At 40.3% G+C, this 16517-nt stretch overlaps 1 protein-coding gene across 1 annotated transcript; it reads right to left on the minus strand.

The window, feature by feature from the left end:
- Positions 1 to 1859: 1859 nt before the first annotated feature.
- add3b (adducin 3 (gamma) b) lies at positions 1860 to 14260 on the minus strand. The gene is made up of 14 exons (XM_053332780.1): positions 14029 to 14260; positions 12947 to 13091; positions 12091 to 12242; positions 11009 to 11089; positions 9675 to 9824; positions 9221 to 9364; positions 8554 to 8652; positions 7821 to 7994; positions 5830 to 6090; positions 5515 to 5631; positions 4771 to 4860; positions 4533 to 4656; positions 3716 to 3811; positions 1860 to 3545 (listed from the first exon to the last, which is right to left on the minus strand). Exons 1-14 carry the CDS (start codon positions 14227 to 14229, stop codon positions 3301 to 3303), a joined length of 2079 nt encoding a protein of 692 aa, XP_053188755.1. The 5' UTR covers positions 14230 to 14260; the 3' UTR covers positions 1860 to 3300.
- Positions 14261 to 16517: the final 2257 nt, after the last annotated feature.

Here is a 16517-nt window from a genome sequence, read left to right on the forward strand (position 1 = left end):
GATTAAGAAGTCACCCCCCCACCCCCCCCACCCCCCACCCCACCCCCAGACTGTGAGGGGTGGAGGAGGACAGAGGGGAAAGGGCCTGCCTTTACGAGGCCAGCCATGCGTGCAGGGCTGTGTTGTGCCTCTGAGACAATGGGTGCAGATGGCTGGCCCGCTGCAGATGTGGCCAGGCCTGTAACGGACGCCTGTGAGAGAGTACACCCTCCCATGGAGTCTATTTCAGCCGCCTGGCAAGGCCTGACACACACAGACGGTCCTGATCTGGACACTGGAACAGAGACACTAATTTTAGTGCAAATGCAAATGGGGCTTTACAAAACCTTAAAAAAGGAAGTCTATTTTTTAAAATATGCATGTTTCTTATTACTGGAGCATCCCCAAACACATAAAACCACAATTTTCGAGTACAGTCAAACATCATCTTCTGCCAATGCAAACCATGCACTCAATAGGGCAGATAGATAGTCAGACATGGACAAAGAGTTCAGTGGAGGGATGGAAACTGACAGTATTACACCAGGAAAAGGCTCATCTGTGCTGTGAGGCTTGTGTGCAGACTGAGTGGCTGTGCGTGCGGCACACTGATAGCGACAGTGTTGAAAGCTGACCCGCTGTAGGTTGGTGTAGAATGTGACCCCAACTGGAGTAATCTGAAAAGCCTGAGGATTACACCAGTGGCTCGGCTGTCACAGAGGAGGCAAAGTCACACGGTGCTGGTCTGTGTGTGTGTGTGTGTGTTTACGAAAGAATGTGCCAAACATCCCACGCCGGGTCTCACACAGCAGGGAGTATAAGGCATTATTGGTTTTAATGAAAGGGAGAGTACGAAGACTTTTTCTCTGTTTATCCATCCATCTATCTATCTATCTATCTATCTATCTATCTATCTATCTATCTATCCATCTATCCATCATGATATAGCCTTGATGCTATTGTCTGACTTGCTGGTGGTCTGTAAGATGAGGGTGTCAGATTAAGCATTGTGTAGTCCCCTGTTGTTTTAAAACAATGGCTGCACTTTGCCCCGAGGTCACAGCAGAAGGACACTCCAGCAGGCCAGACGTGTGTCACCTGCTCCGTCCTCTCCTTAGCACTGTCAGTTCTAAGGAAGAGCTCAGCACTAAGCTTTGTCATCCACACATTGTAAGGGATTGTTAGAGGTAACAAGTTTGGAGCCTGGTCCTGGTGCTGGCATTGCTTTTGAGATCATTTCCATAGAAAATAAACCAGACAACTCATCAAAATCTAATTCCCATGCACAATTTAATCTTAATATATATTTTCCTACTTTACAATTCTAAAACCAAATCCTAATATATTATTAAAAATATAATGTTATTATTTTTAATTTTTACATTTAATCAAATGCACAACTTTTGACCCAATCTGCTTTTCCTTTTCATCTTAGGTCAGAGGTGTATAGGATGGGGGTGGTGTAGGTGTTGATCCTGTCACTCCCCCCCCTACATGAACACCTGTTGGAGACACCAAATCCCCTCTTTGTCTCCACTGCCCCCTCTCAATGGATTACCATGACAACACCCATTCATATCATGGCTGAAGACTGATTATACAGCTTCACACGCTCAATTATCACTGAACGGAGTGCATTGTTTTAGGGGGACGCTGCTGTTTTTTAAAAAGAGGGAAGCTGTATGGATAGTTTCGTTAAAAAAAGCTTTATTTCATACCGGAGGTGTCGGTTTGCCTCCTGGAGCTGGATATGATTGGCTGGACTTTCACACAACAATGAAATGTTGCGTGTTGTGGAATAAATGAATAAATAACCAACAGCTTGTTCATGTTTAAAGATCAAATATCGTTCAGTCAATAAGCAAGAGGGCAATAAAACTCTTATGGAAACATATCCCAGCTTTTATTACATCAGGCAGACTGGAAGGCAATTTTAAAAGGACTGACTTTGAGGCCAGGTGACTGTAATGTAAAGCACTGTGGATAAACCCAGGCAATACAAATAGCAATGTAAACACAGAGGAAATACGAGCACTAGGTACACAACTTACATCATTTGTAAACACATTGTGTGGTGCATGTTCAGTAAATAAGGAGCTTCATTACGGTGGATAAAAAAAAGAAGATAAAAAGGAGTGTTAAAATGTTATTAGATTGTACTGTCACATTTCTATGTTTCATTGTCTAACATTTGGTTTAACGTAACAAAATAACTTCACACATACAAATTATGTACAAAGGCAAAGAATTCACTCCCGTTGGGTCAAAACAAATCATTCACATTATTGACTGGGATGTAAATATATGATCCTCTAATATATTTTTATATCAATCTATAACAGTGGCTACACAGAAAAGCTTTCCACAGCATATTGCCATCAACCGAATATTTGGACAAAATTAGTCAAAAACATCCATCATGTTCAACTAAACTTCCTGTGATTCAGGCTTGTCAGCTCCCATCCCAACAGAAATTGAAATATTCTGTAAAAGTCGAAACTTCTCATTCAAAACCATCAATAAGCAAGGATCATCACTTTGCTGAGCTCGTTCTGTCAGTCACAGTCAATTCCTTCTCACAATTACAATAAAGCAGCAACCATGGGAACAATGCCACTGACATAAATGTAAAAACAACATGAATGATTATTGTATCATCAATCACAGCATGTTTAGTATAAAGGTTAGTATGTAAAGTAAATATGTAGACTATCAAATCATCAAACACTATAATGTAATATCTATAATATAAACCGACATATTATTACAAGATAGTATAACTATGAACATGTTCAGATACAAATCGTACTTCTTGGAAGGCTAAATGTTGTGTAATACTGGTTTTGTTCAGACACTGTTACACTACTGGTGTTAAATCTCACAATCTTTCAGTATACATTCAAAAATGAATTTGTGCAAAAAGAAAAGAAAATCACAAACACTAAACAGGCCCAAATCTAATGTATCCATGACTTTTAACCCCATTAAAAAATATGGGTAAAAACACCCACAAATACGCCCCCCCCCCCCCCCTTTACCTTTCATTTGATTTCATTTCACTGAGCCCTCAGGAGCAGTCAATCACATATTCTCACAGGGGAAAAAGAAAACACATCCATATTACCATCTGCTGGCACATCTTGGAAAGACTTTCACATGAAATAATAGCTGTGAATGAGGGAGGATGTGCAGGATGTAAAAACAACACTGTCCTGGGAGACTTTCTGACTAAATGATGAACTTCCCTTCGACAAACTGAAAATTAAGAAGGCAACTCAGTTGTTTTCCTAGCAAAACACATCGTTCTTACAGTTAATGCACTCAGGCTTCTGTTTTTTCCTTCTCCTTCTTTTTGCTCTTTTTCAAGAATGAAGGTGTGCGAAACTTCTTTTTCTTTTTCTTGGGGGACTTGCTTTGGCTCTCTGGGGTCTGTGCATCTCCCGTCTTCTCATTCGTTGTTATGGATATTTCCACCGTTTCCGAAGTGCTCACGCTCAGCTTGGATACCTCGATGCTCAGATCCTCCTCCAGCTCCGCCAAGTGGTCTTTCCCATTGGGTATTGCGTCTGTCAACAGATTAAACCAAGTCAGCGGAGAGGGATGTGGAGAAGGTAGCCTGCGATCTATCACATTTGAAGGTATTTCAGGTCCTTTGAACGTACATATTGACATAAAAACAACATATAAACAAGCAACTGCACGGAAACCTTTAAATAGCTCTTGATTAGCTTATTACCTTGCTTAGCTGGCGTCATGATGGGAGACAGAGAAAGGGAGATAGTAGAGCCATCAAATGTTGTCATCTCATCTGCATCAGTGGCATCATCATCGTCTGTAAAAATGAGGTCAGTTATTCATCATAGTCGGTATGTTCTGGTAAGTGATGCTTAGATGAAAAATGTGTCATTGAGACCTGCACTTATTTCCTGTTTGCAGAAGGCACTGAACAATTGCCCAGTTTACATTTCATTAATCTTTATTATCAGAGCCGACTTTACAACTCAGCAGGAATTCAGGAATCTCCTCATTGTAGTGAACTTAGTTCCCACATTTCCTCCGGACAGGAACCAAGCACTCTGACTGAACTAATTAACTTCCTGGATTACAAGCTGACAACAGTGTTTTTATGAGGATAAAGTGTGTACAGCAAACTTGTAGAGCACATACAACTACAAGTTGTAAGGATGAAAACCATCACATAATAGCATCAGCCCCAGATTTCAATTCATATTCCCATACAATAATGTCTGCTGGGGCAAACCAGTTTTTGATTCACACTCCTACAGAAATCAGCAATGGGTCCCAGACTCCCATTTTTGTTCTTATGCTGGCCTTGCTTCATGATGTCAGATCATGTCCCACGAGATTTGCTTTGTCTCTGTATGTCAATTTCTTTCATGACCTTACATGACCGCAAAGGATTATCTTCAAAACATCAGATGCACACCATCTACATGGGATGCTATCAGATATGACCCCGTGTAAGCCCAAGTAGGATTACACTAAGAAGAGGTTTTCTGTGCAGACAGTGTATGAGGGATTGCAATGAGTACCGTCTTGGCCTTGCTGTCTTTTTTCCACCATGTTCTTGTATTCCTCAAGCACCTTCTCTGTGAACTCGTTGAACGGGTTGGGCGGAAGAGAGCGAGTATGCTCTTCATCCTCAATGATGAAAGCCTGACAGAGAGGAGAGCAAAGGAACAATAAGGTCAGGGAGAACGTTTATGTCTAAAATAGAGTGATGCATTCTGTATGATGCAGTGCTGAGAGTGTGATGGTTAATATACTCACTGGGCCTGGTATGGTGTCCACTGCAATGCCTGCTAATAACTGAGACTTTGGTCCGGAAGTCATCAAGTCACCTCTGTGCTGTTCTTTTATCTGAACAAATAATTTCATCAAAATCATATTAAACCTGATTCAGATATCTTTGACATTATATACAGTCCTTTAGATAGATAGATAGATAGATAGATAGATAGATAGATAGATAGATAGATAGATAACTTTATTAATGCACAGAGGGAAATAGAATGAAGTAGAATAAAATATAATAAAAACAACAACAGAGGTACAAAAAGTGCACAGTAGAGGTCCAGTTTACAGTTTCGATACGTTAAAGTGAGAGTTCTTGCCGTAATCATCTAATCAACCTGTTCATATGAAACTATAGATCCATCATAATGCCCATGTAAATGATAGGGGACAAATCTACAGCCCTCTTCCATGCAAAATTCTTTTTAATTCGGGCACCTCACTATTGTTTTAAGACACACTCAGCAAATAACTGCACAGTTCTTCAATGGATTAAATCTTCAACTGTATGAGTGATTCTGTATGAAATGCAACATATTTGTGTCTCTAATCAGTATACTGCATACACTATACTGTATTTAAGTGCAAAAATATGTGTGATGTTTTTAAATAACAGTTCCAATCATGATTAATCATGAGATGAAAGTATGTAAGAATGAGTAAAACATCTTTTTGAGTCTCTGCTGTCCAGGATTATAACATGTTGATGATATAACTCACCCGGTTCCTCTTATCCAAAACCTCTGTGGGATCAGTGTTAAGTGGGACAAACTGGTTAGGGTCCTCAATCTTTATTGGTGTGCCAATTTTGTTTCCTGGCTGTGAAGACTTCATCCACTGAGGAAAGAAAAATAGATTGATAAGGAAAACTTCAACACTCAACATTAAAAACATGCATTTATCAAACTGGCCACAGGATGGCAGGCTAATATAAAGTAACAGCAGCTTCCGAGCTCACAGTTTCCTTCTGAGGCCAAAGCACTTTGAGTTAGATTATTAAATTTCATGCTACAGTGTAACAGAAATTCAACGCACCATTGTCTTGGTCCTGGGGCTGACATCTCCGCTGGGTGATTGTTCAGGAACACTGACCCTTAAGTAGCTGTTGGGTGAATTAAGCCACCGAGTCCTTTCTCTCTGCTGTTTCTGCACCATAAACTTAAAGGGGCTATGCAGACCCAGCTCACTGTCCTCCAGTGGCACTGCGGACACTGTGGCAGGGATCTCCACATCGTTCTTGGACCGAGGTTTTTCACGGACAATGGGGTTCCTATAAGAGTAGCCTGTTCTGTATCCCTAGAAGGTCACACAGAGAGGAATAGTTATCTAAAACAACATTTTCCTTTGCCAGAAGTGTCTGCAGTATTCTGCAATGTCATTCATTGTTCCCTCACAAACTTTTCAATAATAAACTTGCTGTATCAACTGTTAAGATATAGAATTTAAAGGATGCACGGGCCACCCAAGATCCACTTCCACAGTGCTTCTAAATATTTAAACAATGCTGCATATACAAACATCATTTTTGCAGACTTGACCAGTTTCAGAGGGAAAAGATAAAACTTTGGTTTGAAGGAGTGCATTGTTAACAATACATCAAAGACAGGGAGAGACAACTCAAAAACCACTGATGGGAACACGCAGTGAGAGCAGAGTATAGTCTGAAGCTGGCAGTCCAGCACTACAATCAAAACCAAAACTGCCATTTTCTCACAGGCCATATGACAAGTTTTACACTGAAAAGAAATCTCTGCATTGGGCTTTGATGGTCACAGGCAGAGCTTGTCAGAGATTTTTTTAGCAGAACTGTTCAGTGCCCCCAATGTGCAATCGCTAATTGGTTAGCAGTGTCATGTGAGTAGCTGCACTTATTGCATGTAGGTTGTTCTGATCAAAGAACAAAACACCCCCTGATTACTATGTGTTTGGGTCTGAATCATGGCCCATACACAAAATACAGAATACATCAATTGAACCATTGAAATACCTCATTTCTGATGCAATGATTATGGTGCTGTTGATTGTTTTTTTCAATGTGTTGGACAGCTTTTTGAATATAATGAATGGGCAACATTACTTTATGAATGAAAGTGGTTACTTTAGTTAGCTCATTGACTTGACACTCATCTGCTTTTAAATAATTATCTCTCCATTTAATCTCATCGTTTGGTTTAAAAAAGTGACACAGCATGTCCTTTTTTAAATGTTTGTCTTGTTGCTGCTGTAAACACAGGGCCTGTTCCAAATCATCCTCTTCCTCTTGTATTATTAGCTGTGACCTTTAGAGCAGCCAGGGCTCTTGTTGTGTGTTTTGGATTTCAACGATTGCGATCATTTCGGACATCATGGCGTTCGGCACAACTAGCAAACTCCACCTTCTGGCATGGACAGACAGACGTCCCGCTGTAGTGTGTGTGTGTGCATTTGCACTTAGCGAACACAACAAATCTGATATCAAAATTGAGTGCACTAGAGTCTTTACACTAAGTGATTGTGTGGTCTGTGGCTGTAACTGCCCACAGCATGCCTTACCATCTGGAAGCTATGATTGAGAGAGTGGGAGGGCTATGATCACACAGAGCTGAAACAGCTGCAGCCCTCTTCAGCCACAGTTGTTAACTAGAAGCACACTCATATAGACATAATCTGACATCTTCTGTGTCCACAGAGCATGTCAGGCCCTGGTTATTAGTAGTGTGGTAAGAAAAGCACAGTTCTAACTGACTGACATGCAGCACAGCACAGAAATCCTGAGGGTAGAACAAGACCATTGGACAACATGTTAGCCACAGACACAGTCTGACAATAGTTACATGAGTTTGTTATTGTAGTGAAAAATTGTAACACAGAGACATGTACAATACAAAAATATGATTCAATCACACATTTTTGAAGTAAGATTATTTTTTTAAACCCACACATATAGCTTCATTGTGTTCCCTAATCAGACATTTCCCGAGGAAGCGCCTTAGAGACAGGAAACTCAGAGCATCATGGGTAAAGGGCACAGGTTAGGGTTCACTCACCAGGTTGTCCAGCATCCTCATAAGGGACTCAAACTCTGCCTCGCCCACTTTCCACTTGACCTCACTGTCGATTACCACCCCGGCAGCAGCCACTCCCTGGGTCAGGGGTTTAAACTTCTCTCTGTCCAGGAGCACGAGGTTGTCCGTGCTGCCGGCACACCTCAAAGCATTCAACTAAACAACAGCAATTGATAACAAAATGATTAATACTGCTGAAGTTATTAGAAAATGATCATGCAGCACAAATTCTGCTCACACATTTGGTTCGGCAACTTTAAAGAATTGTAATCATATGTGACCTGAGCTGTCAATATGTGTCAAAAACAAACACAATCCAGACACAGCTGGATGTTGAAAAAGCACCCACAGCGAGTCCCTGACACAAAACAATAGGTGTGTGTCAGTAACACCACAGGGTTCCACCTGTTCTAACTGGGAACAGAGCTCTTTACCACATATCTGACTTTGTTGAACAATACTGTATGTCAGACATCAGCTTTGATTCCACTTTGATATTTGCAACCAGGTCTTACTGGTTTGTTTAAACAGGAAACATGTTTTTAAAACGTGAAGAATTATATGTATGATTTATACACATGTAGTTAACCCATCAATGTGTAAATATGTATCAAGGCCCCATTCAAGTCTACATATTGCTGTAGCCTGAATGGTGTAATTAGATTGAAAAATTGAGTAGAGGTAATATCAATAGTACAAATCAAGCTTTTAATACCTGGATTTCACATGCTTGCTGGGAGTGGTACACATAATGAAAAGCTTCTTCCACTGTTTCTCCCAGAGCAAGCAGCCCATGGTTCCTCAGGATCATCACCTGCAAAACATTGGAAACACTTGAGCTTCACAAATGTAAGTATTATTTAAGTAGTATGTATATGTTTGTAATTACAAACATATACATACATCAACATATACATTATTTTAAAGTCAGAAACTTGTAATTACAATAACTCTGATATGACATCCCTGCCTAATAAAGGTGCATATCTTTAAAACTCCACACCCTCTGTCTGTAACACAGGCTTTCTATCATAAAGCTCAAATAACCTTCATCCCCGTGACATCACCATTATCAGACTTGTGAAACTTTCCTCTAGAGTCTGAAATACATTAATACATTATATGCTGAGTAGTCATTAAACATCAGTTATAAAATTAGTGCAGTGCCTCAATGACTTCAGTTGGCAAAAGAACGTTATTCAATTTTAGTACATTTGTATAATATATTCTATGTAAGAACGTATACAGTATTAATTTATCTATATTAACCAGCAGTTTACAAACGGCCTCATATACATCCTGTTGTGCATACAGAATAATTTACTGTACATCTCATGTGAAATTGAGCCTTTCACTAATGGAGTCCATTGGTTTGACAGTACCTTGGCAGTAGGGCCCAGAGCTTTCTGAAACACCACCTTCTCCTCTTTATTATCTAGGCTGCCATGGTAACCAAAGCTGCTCACGTCTCCCAGAAGCAAAGCCTCCTGGGAAATGGGCAGGATTCCACATTTCATCGAGGACACCTGTTAACATGGGATAAAAGCAACAGTAACTGTGACTCACTGACATCTAAATGGTGGCACATTTTTGCTATCAGGCACAAATAAAAACTCAACACAGCGATGTTCATCATGTGCTGTGCATTTTACTGCCGAGCTTCAAAGGAAAGGGCAAAAAATGCGTTACAGGGTGTCTGCATCTAAAATAGCTAGGCATGCAGGGGGCTACTTTTAATTCAGCCTTCTTCCTCTGGTGCAAAATAAGCATTTAGCAGCAGTTTTTATGCTTTGATTAAGTCGAAGCTCGTATATTATTAGCCTGGAGCACACTTACAGCAGCTGTGGCAGGGGTATGTATGTGGATGATACATCTCACATCAGGGCGCATGGAGTAAATGGCAGCATGAGGAGCAAATCCAAAATGGTCAATACCCAGATCAGTAGCACCCTGGTCCACAACATTACCAATCATGTTTACTTTCACCTAGAAAATAAAACAGAATGTTAGAGAAGGAGGTCAGCTGGCAGTCTACTACAGTTGTTGTTACAGTAGTAGTTGTTGCTACTGTAGTGAAGCAGCAGCCGCTAAAACGAGGAACCAACTCAATATTAGTTCAGAACATAGAATAGAAATGTTAAATATTAACCTATACACGCTTACATATGACTGAATCAATAAACAAAAACATGAAACCACACATCTATATTGATGCCATTCATTTAGAGACAAAAACTGATTCTCCAAACTAAGGAATCTCTGCACATCAGCCAACTCAAATCTCAAAACAGTGTCTCATCAGACAGGACAATTGTGACAGGATGTGGACTAATGAGGTCTAGAACAGACCATTATTGTTAAAACTTTTTAATGAGCAAAATTGCAGCATGAGGAGCCCCTTATTAAAAGTTCTGACTACCTAGAACCATGTGCTCCAGTCTTCATCACTCCACATCCAAACTCCAAACTACCAGTCAAACATTGTTCACATCTTATATTTAAAAATACAAATAAAAATCTGCAAGTGATGCTGTTTTATTGGAAATTACCTTGATTCAGATCAAAATAGCTTTATCTTCATCACTTGAATGAGGCACTGCATACTACGTTTTTATGAAAACGTGTATGTTTGACATACAGTATACAGTGTAGGCTAAGATGGTTTCATTTTTAGTGGTTCTTGTCACTTCATTAAAAAATGTCTTTGCTGAAGAGACTATAATGTGCTCAGAGTACATGAATAGAGACAAATGACAACTTACAACAGAGAGCTAGAGTATGTTGAATGGTAGTCTGTGTAAGTGAGAAACTGCCAAGAAATATCATCTTTGAAAACTTTAGCCTTTACTATTAAATCCATCTAGAAACCTCAGCGAACTGATTCACATCTATCAGTGTCAGATATAGCTGACAACAATACATTATCACTTGCAGATGCCTAGCCATCTCCAGTAAAAAGTCACAAACATTCCCCAGTACCTATTCCTTACTTCTATTTTGAAAATTATTGTATTAACTTAATGGATTTATAATGACAATGCATGACATTTCAACATGAATTTAAAAAACGGATCCGAGCATAAGTACCAAAACACTGTGACAATTCATTCTGACTCATGACTGGAAAATTGGAAAATGATGGCACACACACAGATAGACATTGTTCTTACCAAATTTGCTGCCGTCACCTCAGCGAAAGACAAACCTCGTGGATTAATGAGAACATGATCCTGCTCCTTACTGACACGCACCTAAGACAAAAGCAACATATTATAAAATCCAAAACATATCTAGGTAAAAACATGGATAACATAAGTAAAAATCCAACATTAAGAAACATTTGTGATGTAAAAACAGTGTTAATCCACTGGAGAAATGCTGCAGTGTTTTCCCCCATTAATACATTCTTGCCAGGGTCAAAATGTCTCTTAAAGACCAGTGTGTAGGATTTAGTGGCATCTAGCAACCATCAGAATACCCCTCTCCTTTCAAGTGTGTAGGAGAATCTGCAGTGGCCATGACAGTCGAAAAACTCTCTAGAATGTTTATCTCAGTGTTTGGTTTGTCTATCCTGGGCTACTGTAGAAACATGTTGGTGAAACATGACTTTGTGTAAAAAGATCTGCTCCCTATATAGATATACATGGAGCATTCAAAGGTAACAAAAACAAAATTATTATTTTCAGGTGATTAAACACTAATTAACACTTATTAACACACATATTAATACTTATACATATTATATTCCATTTCTGTCTAGTCTGTTCCACTAAATGCCACTAAATTCTACATACTGCACCTTTAAAAAAGACCAAGACCACAGGAGACCTAATCTCTACATTAAAAAAAAGCTCTTTAAATTGGGTTAGCTGTTACTTAGAGCTGAGAGACATATCTCACCTGTTCAAGGTTACAGGAAACTCTCAACCACAGAGGAAACATCCCTTCACTCTGAAAGCTTCAAAAGCTGACTTTCTAAGCCTTGTCTTTAGGGAAAATACGTGTTTTACATCTTGTTATCTCAGGTGTTCATCACCTATTTCAGTGAGAATTCTCACTATTGGGGAAACTCACATCCACAAAACTGACTTTTCTAAACCATAAATAATATATGGATTCTGAAAATGCAGATGTACTCCCCTTCAGGCCTTCCAGCAGCTAGAGAGCACAAAGCTCACACAAAGATACACAAGCCTTGCGTGGCATATGTAATCAGATGTGCAATGGAGCGTGATGGTGAAGTTGTACTCACAGTGATGTAGGAGCTTGTAAAACGAGCCCAGCTGAAGAGATCAACAAGCCTGTAGAGGCTGGCCAGCCTGCAGCGACTCTGCTTCTCCCCCTTAGCAAACGATGGAGACTCAATGCCGTACAAGTCATTGACTGGAGTTACCATCCCAAAACCTGCCACAACACATAACATCACTGGTAACTTGCTATGCATTACAAACACAGAACTTGTTTTTTGGGTTTTTTTAAAACATCTACACGGATGTTTACATGGCTTGCTTCCACAACATGTAAAGCTAAAACATCCCAGGGAGTCTGTCCAGCTGAAGCTTAAAAAAGACTTTTCTTAGAATTCCCATCAAGAAACAGAAGGATATTTTTGGACTGTAATACCATATAAGGCCATTTAATGATAAAAGGCTTTATCTTTTACAGCCACTTTAGCCTTTTAAAAGAGCATGTCTGCCTCAGTGACTTCTCAGACATTTTACTAAAGTGACATTTTCCAAACATTTACAGTTTCAACAGTCAAACTTTTCTGCTCTAGGCTGCTTTGTGACCTCCCCGGAAACATAAGGCATAGAGGTTATGCTAACATAATTAGCATTGCAAACGGCTGTAATTCATTACCAAGACTGGTCATGGGGGCTCTTAATAGAAACGTTGACAATGAAGAATGCTGTCAACAACTTTCTGCCTTTTCTGCTGTTTCAGGGTTGTTTGGAGTCACAAGAGCCTGAGAATTCAGCTTCTGGCAATAAAGATATTCAGCCTGCATAATGCACACAGACAGAGTATACACACTGCATGACAATCAGGACTGAAGGGAGATAGATGGAGGCATTCACACGCACACAAACACACACTCTAAAACTCACTGATGGGTGATGTCAAGGGGCCAGCTCCTCCCATGGTATTTGCCATGACCAGGTCAGCAATCTGTCTAAGAGCCAGGAGACCTGTGGGGTTGTTGCCCTTCGTCATCTGATCCTGAATCAGGCCTTCCAGCTCATCTTTAAATACCTGTGAACAAAAAAGTTTTTTAGTCATTCAGGGTGAGGTGAGGAGAAGAAATACAAACACTCTGCTAAACTTCTGTTAACCTAGCAACTCTTATAAGCACAACCTGACCTTCACATCAGTCCAACACCTGCTCGGGATGTGTCAATGAGCTCAGCATGCCCTCCTCTTTATTACAAATGCACACAAATCACTACAGACCACTAAAAAACCTCTTTGTGTGTTTGTAAGCAAGGGGGGGTCGTATTAAACCAGACTATAAATTTTTCCCTTCAAGAGAAGCCTGTGAATCTTGAAACAGCACTATTTTTCCTATGTGCTGCAGCTTAGCTCCCGCATTCTGCTTCATCCAACCACGGTTCCCATGGTGATGAGGCAAGTTCCACTTGTTGGGTCTGTTATGTAATCGCAGATCAGTGTGGGCTCGTCTAATGTTCATGCACTTCATGGGCATGTGTTGCATCTCCTTGTACTCCATCTCAACAGGCTGCACTGCTCAGTTTTTCATCCTCTTGTTTATATCACAGTGAGATAATAAAAGAAAAAGCTACAACACAGATATGATGGTGCTTAGAATATCCTCTCTATTTTACCTTTCAATATAATCAGTTATACACTTAATCTGTAATAACACTGCTAAGACAACACAGAGATTACAACTGCTTATTGCAATATTAAACACAAAACTGGAGGATTTATGTGACAGTAGCTGCAGACATTTCTAAGCTTTACAGCAGATATATTTTAGAGTAAACTCAGAGCAGAGCATATGAAATGACCATCACATAAACAAGGCAAAAACAAACAAACAATGCATTTCAGTCAATCTCAAGTGAAGGTACGGTATGCCTCAGTGCTTTTAAAAGCACTGATCATTACTCATACACAGTGAAAGCTTGTGTGTAGGAGGGCACTCTTTACAGAGCTGCGGGCTACATACAGGACTCTGCAGTATCTGGGTGACCCTCTTCTTCTGCTCCATCATATTGAAGTCCTGCCTCAGGTCCGGTGACATGTTCCTGCTGCGGAGGTACTCGGGGTCACTCTCATCCACGCGGTCGAAGTAGCTTTCCTTGGGGTCGTTGCTGGACAGGGACAGGGTCAGGGTCCCCGCTGCCTGCCTCACCTCCACCAGGCTCATGTTCCTGCAGAGTCGTCACTACCCCGGCCCCTCGCTCGTCCTCTGAAATCTGTAGGAGACGATGCAACACTGCTGCTTACTTCACATTCAGGCTGTCAAGGCAACCAGCATTGTTTTAACAGAAAAGATATGGGCGCAATGGTGACTCATGTAATTACATGGATGGAAACAAAAGGAGAGGAGAACATTGTCATATGATTGAAGCTCTTTTAAAGCTGTCTATGCAGAAAAAGAGTCACAGCTGTTGGGAGAATAATGCAAGTATTTTTTTATAGGACCGTTTAATAACACAGCAATGACCTCTGCATACACACTCACAGAGCTAAAACACATCTCCATCACTTTGTAGGGTTTTAGCACAAAAGTTGCTCTTTCTTCTCTAAAAGGCCAGCTCATAAAAAGTGTGGGATGAAAGCAGCAGCAACAGTTTTCCCTCTTCTACTGCTCAGCCACAAGCTGTAAAGCATTGTCAACAGTAAACAAAGCCAGGCCTCATGTAAATCAGCCACTTTGAATAGCAGTTAGCACCTTTAGCGCTGCAGTGTTACCTGGACGGTGGGGGTGGAGGGATACATTAAACTCACCCACATTACATTAGGCCTAGAAATGCGATAGTTTCAAAAAGCTGCAAACAAAGATAGCATGGTAATTGCTGTGTTTAGAAGTCGCCTCTAATCCAGAGCACTCGGTACATGGCATCATATTACAACTTTAAAACATTCATAGTAGGAAAATGAACGCAGGGAACAGATATAAGTTAGTAACAGAGGCGGCACTTTGAGACTTGCACAAGTTCACACTTAGTTAATACAAAGCGAATAAAGAAACCACGAGGAGAACTGTTTCTGAAAGTTGGAAAAATTACCTGTGAAAAAAAAAAGAAGTGCCTCCGGACGATGTGCTGTCGAATTTCTCCTGCAGAGGCTCCAGAAATGTCTCTGAAGGCAAACCAGGCGGATATTATTCCAGATACATCGTGAGAAAAAAAAAGAGAAAAATGTTGCAAGGCTCAAGTTGCAACAGTGTACAGACAGAGCTGCCTGACTGCCCGCTGCGGGTGTGTAGTGAGTTGAAGAAGAGAGGCTGCATGGAGGAGGATGTGGGTGTGTTTGTGTGGGAAAAAGGAAAAGTGACCATGTGACTTCACTTATCCACCCACTACCAGGCCTCTATGTATTCAGCGGGACAAAGGAATGGCCACTCAGGCTGAGTTTAGCTTTTTTAAGCTCTCCTTTGCAATCATACTGTAGTTTTCCTGTGTAATTCCTACATATCCTTGCAGCGACCTGATTTCTGTGCCATTGTTTTATCTCTTGTGGAATCCCTAATATCCCTGAAGGAAACTTGTTATATTGCCAGTTCTTGGTGATGATTTGAAGCAGCGTTTGTGATTTTTTGATTAATCTTCCCTCTCTCCCCCTGCCTCTCTCTTTCTCTCTCTCTGTGTGTGTGTATGATTCATTAACTCCTGCCACTTCATTTCATAAATAACTGAGGCTCCTGTGTTCCCACAGCCGCTCTCAGCTAGAGGTTTTCATCAAAGCTATATGGCCCAGCCATACCAAAACAGAGCACTTCAAAGCCAGAGCAAGTGCTTCCCTCCAAAAAACGAGTGCCTCCACCACAAAACAACAACTTTTTTTTTAAAACATAGGATATGTGCTCACAGAAAGTAATGCAACACATATGTTCTTTCAAAGAGGAGAGGACACTATTTCTTCTCTTTCTATTTATTCATATCACACTTTATCCCACATGCATCAATACATATGATATAAATAAAAGCATTACACAGCTGCAACAAATAGTCAGTCAATAGAAATGTAATTGCCAAGGATAGCTTCTTAATTTTTCATGTCTGTCTTGTCAGCTGCCCATATGAACATTGAAATAGGTTTTGCTCGCTGTAATCATTACTCCTGTTAATACTTGCTATGAAAAGATCCCCTCCAACCATGCTTTCAATGTAAGTGATGAGGGACAAAAATCCACAGTCCTCGTTATGGGCCAAAAATGTATTTAAAAGATTCTCTGAAGATAATATGAGGCTTCAGCAGTCTGAGTTAGACAAATTAAGTGGATATCTTCCACAGTTAAAGTCTTTTTAGTAAAAAGTTCCCTCTTTGTGTCTTGAGGGACAGCGTTTTCCTGTTCAGCTGCAGTAGAAGTATAGTAACCAAGGGGGAATTTTGGCACTAAAAACAGAGTAACTTTAAAAAGAACTTGATTTGGCTCATTTGGATGAGTAAAGCTTTATTGTAGCTTCAAGTATGATGAGATCTCTTATT

This window comes from Scomber japonicus, chromosome 14, assembly GCF_027409825.1.
Source record: "Scomber japonicus isolate fScoJap1 chromosome 14, fScoJap1.pri, whole genome shotgun sequence".
NCBI classification, from domain to species: Eukaryota; Metazoa; Chordata; class Actinopteri; order Scombriformes; family Scombridae; genus Scomber; species Scomber japonicus.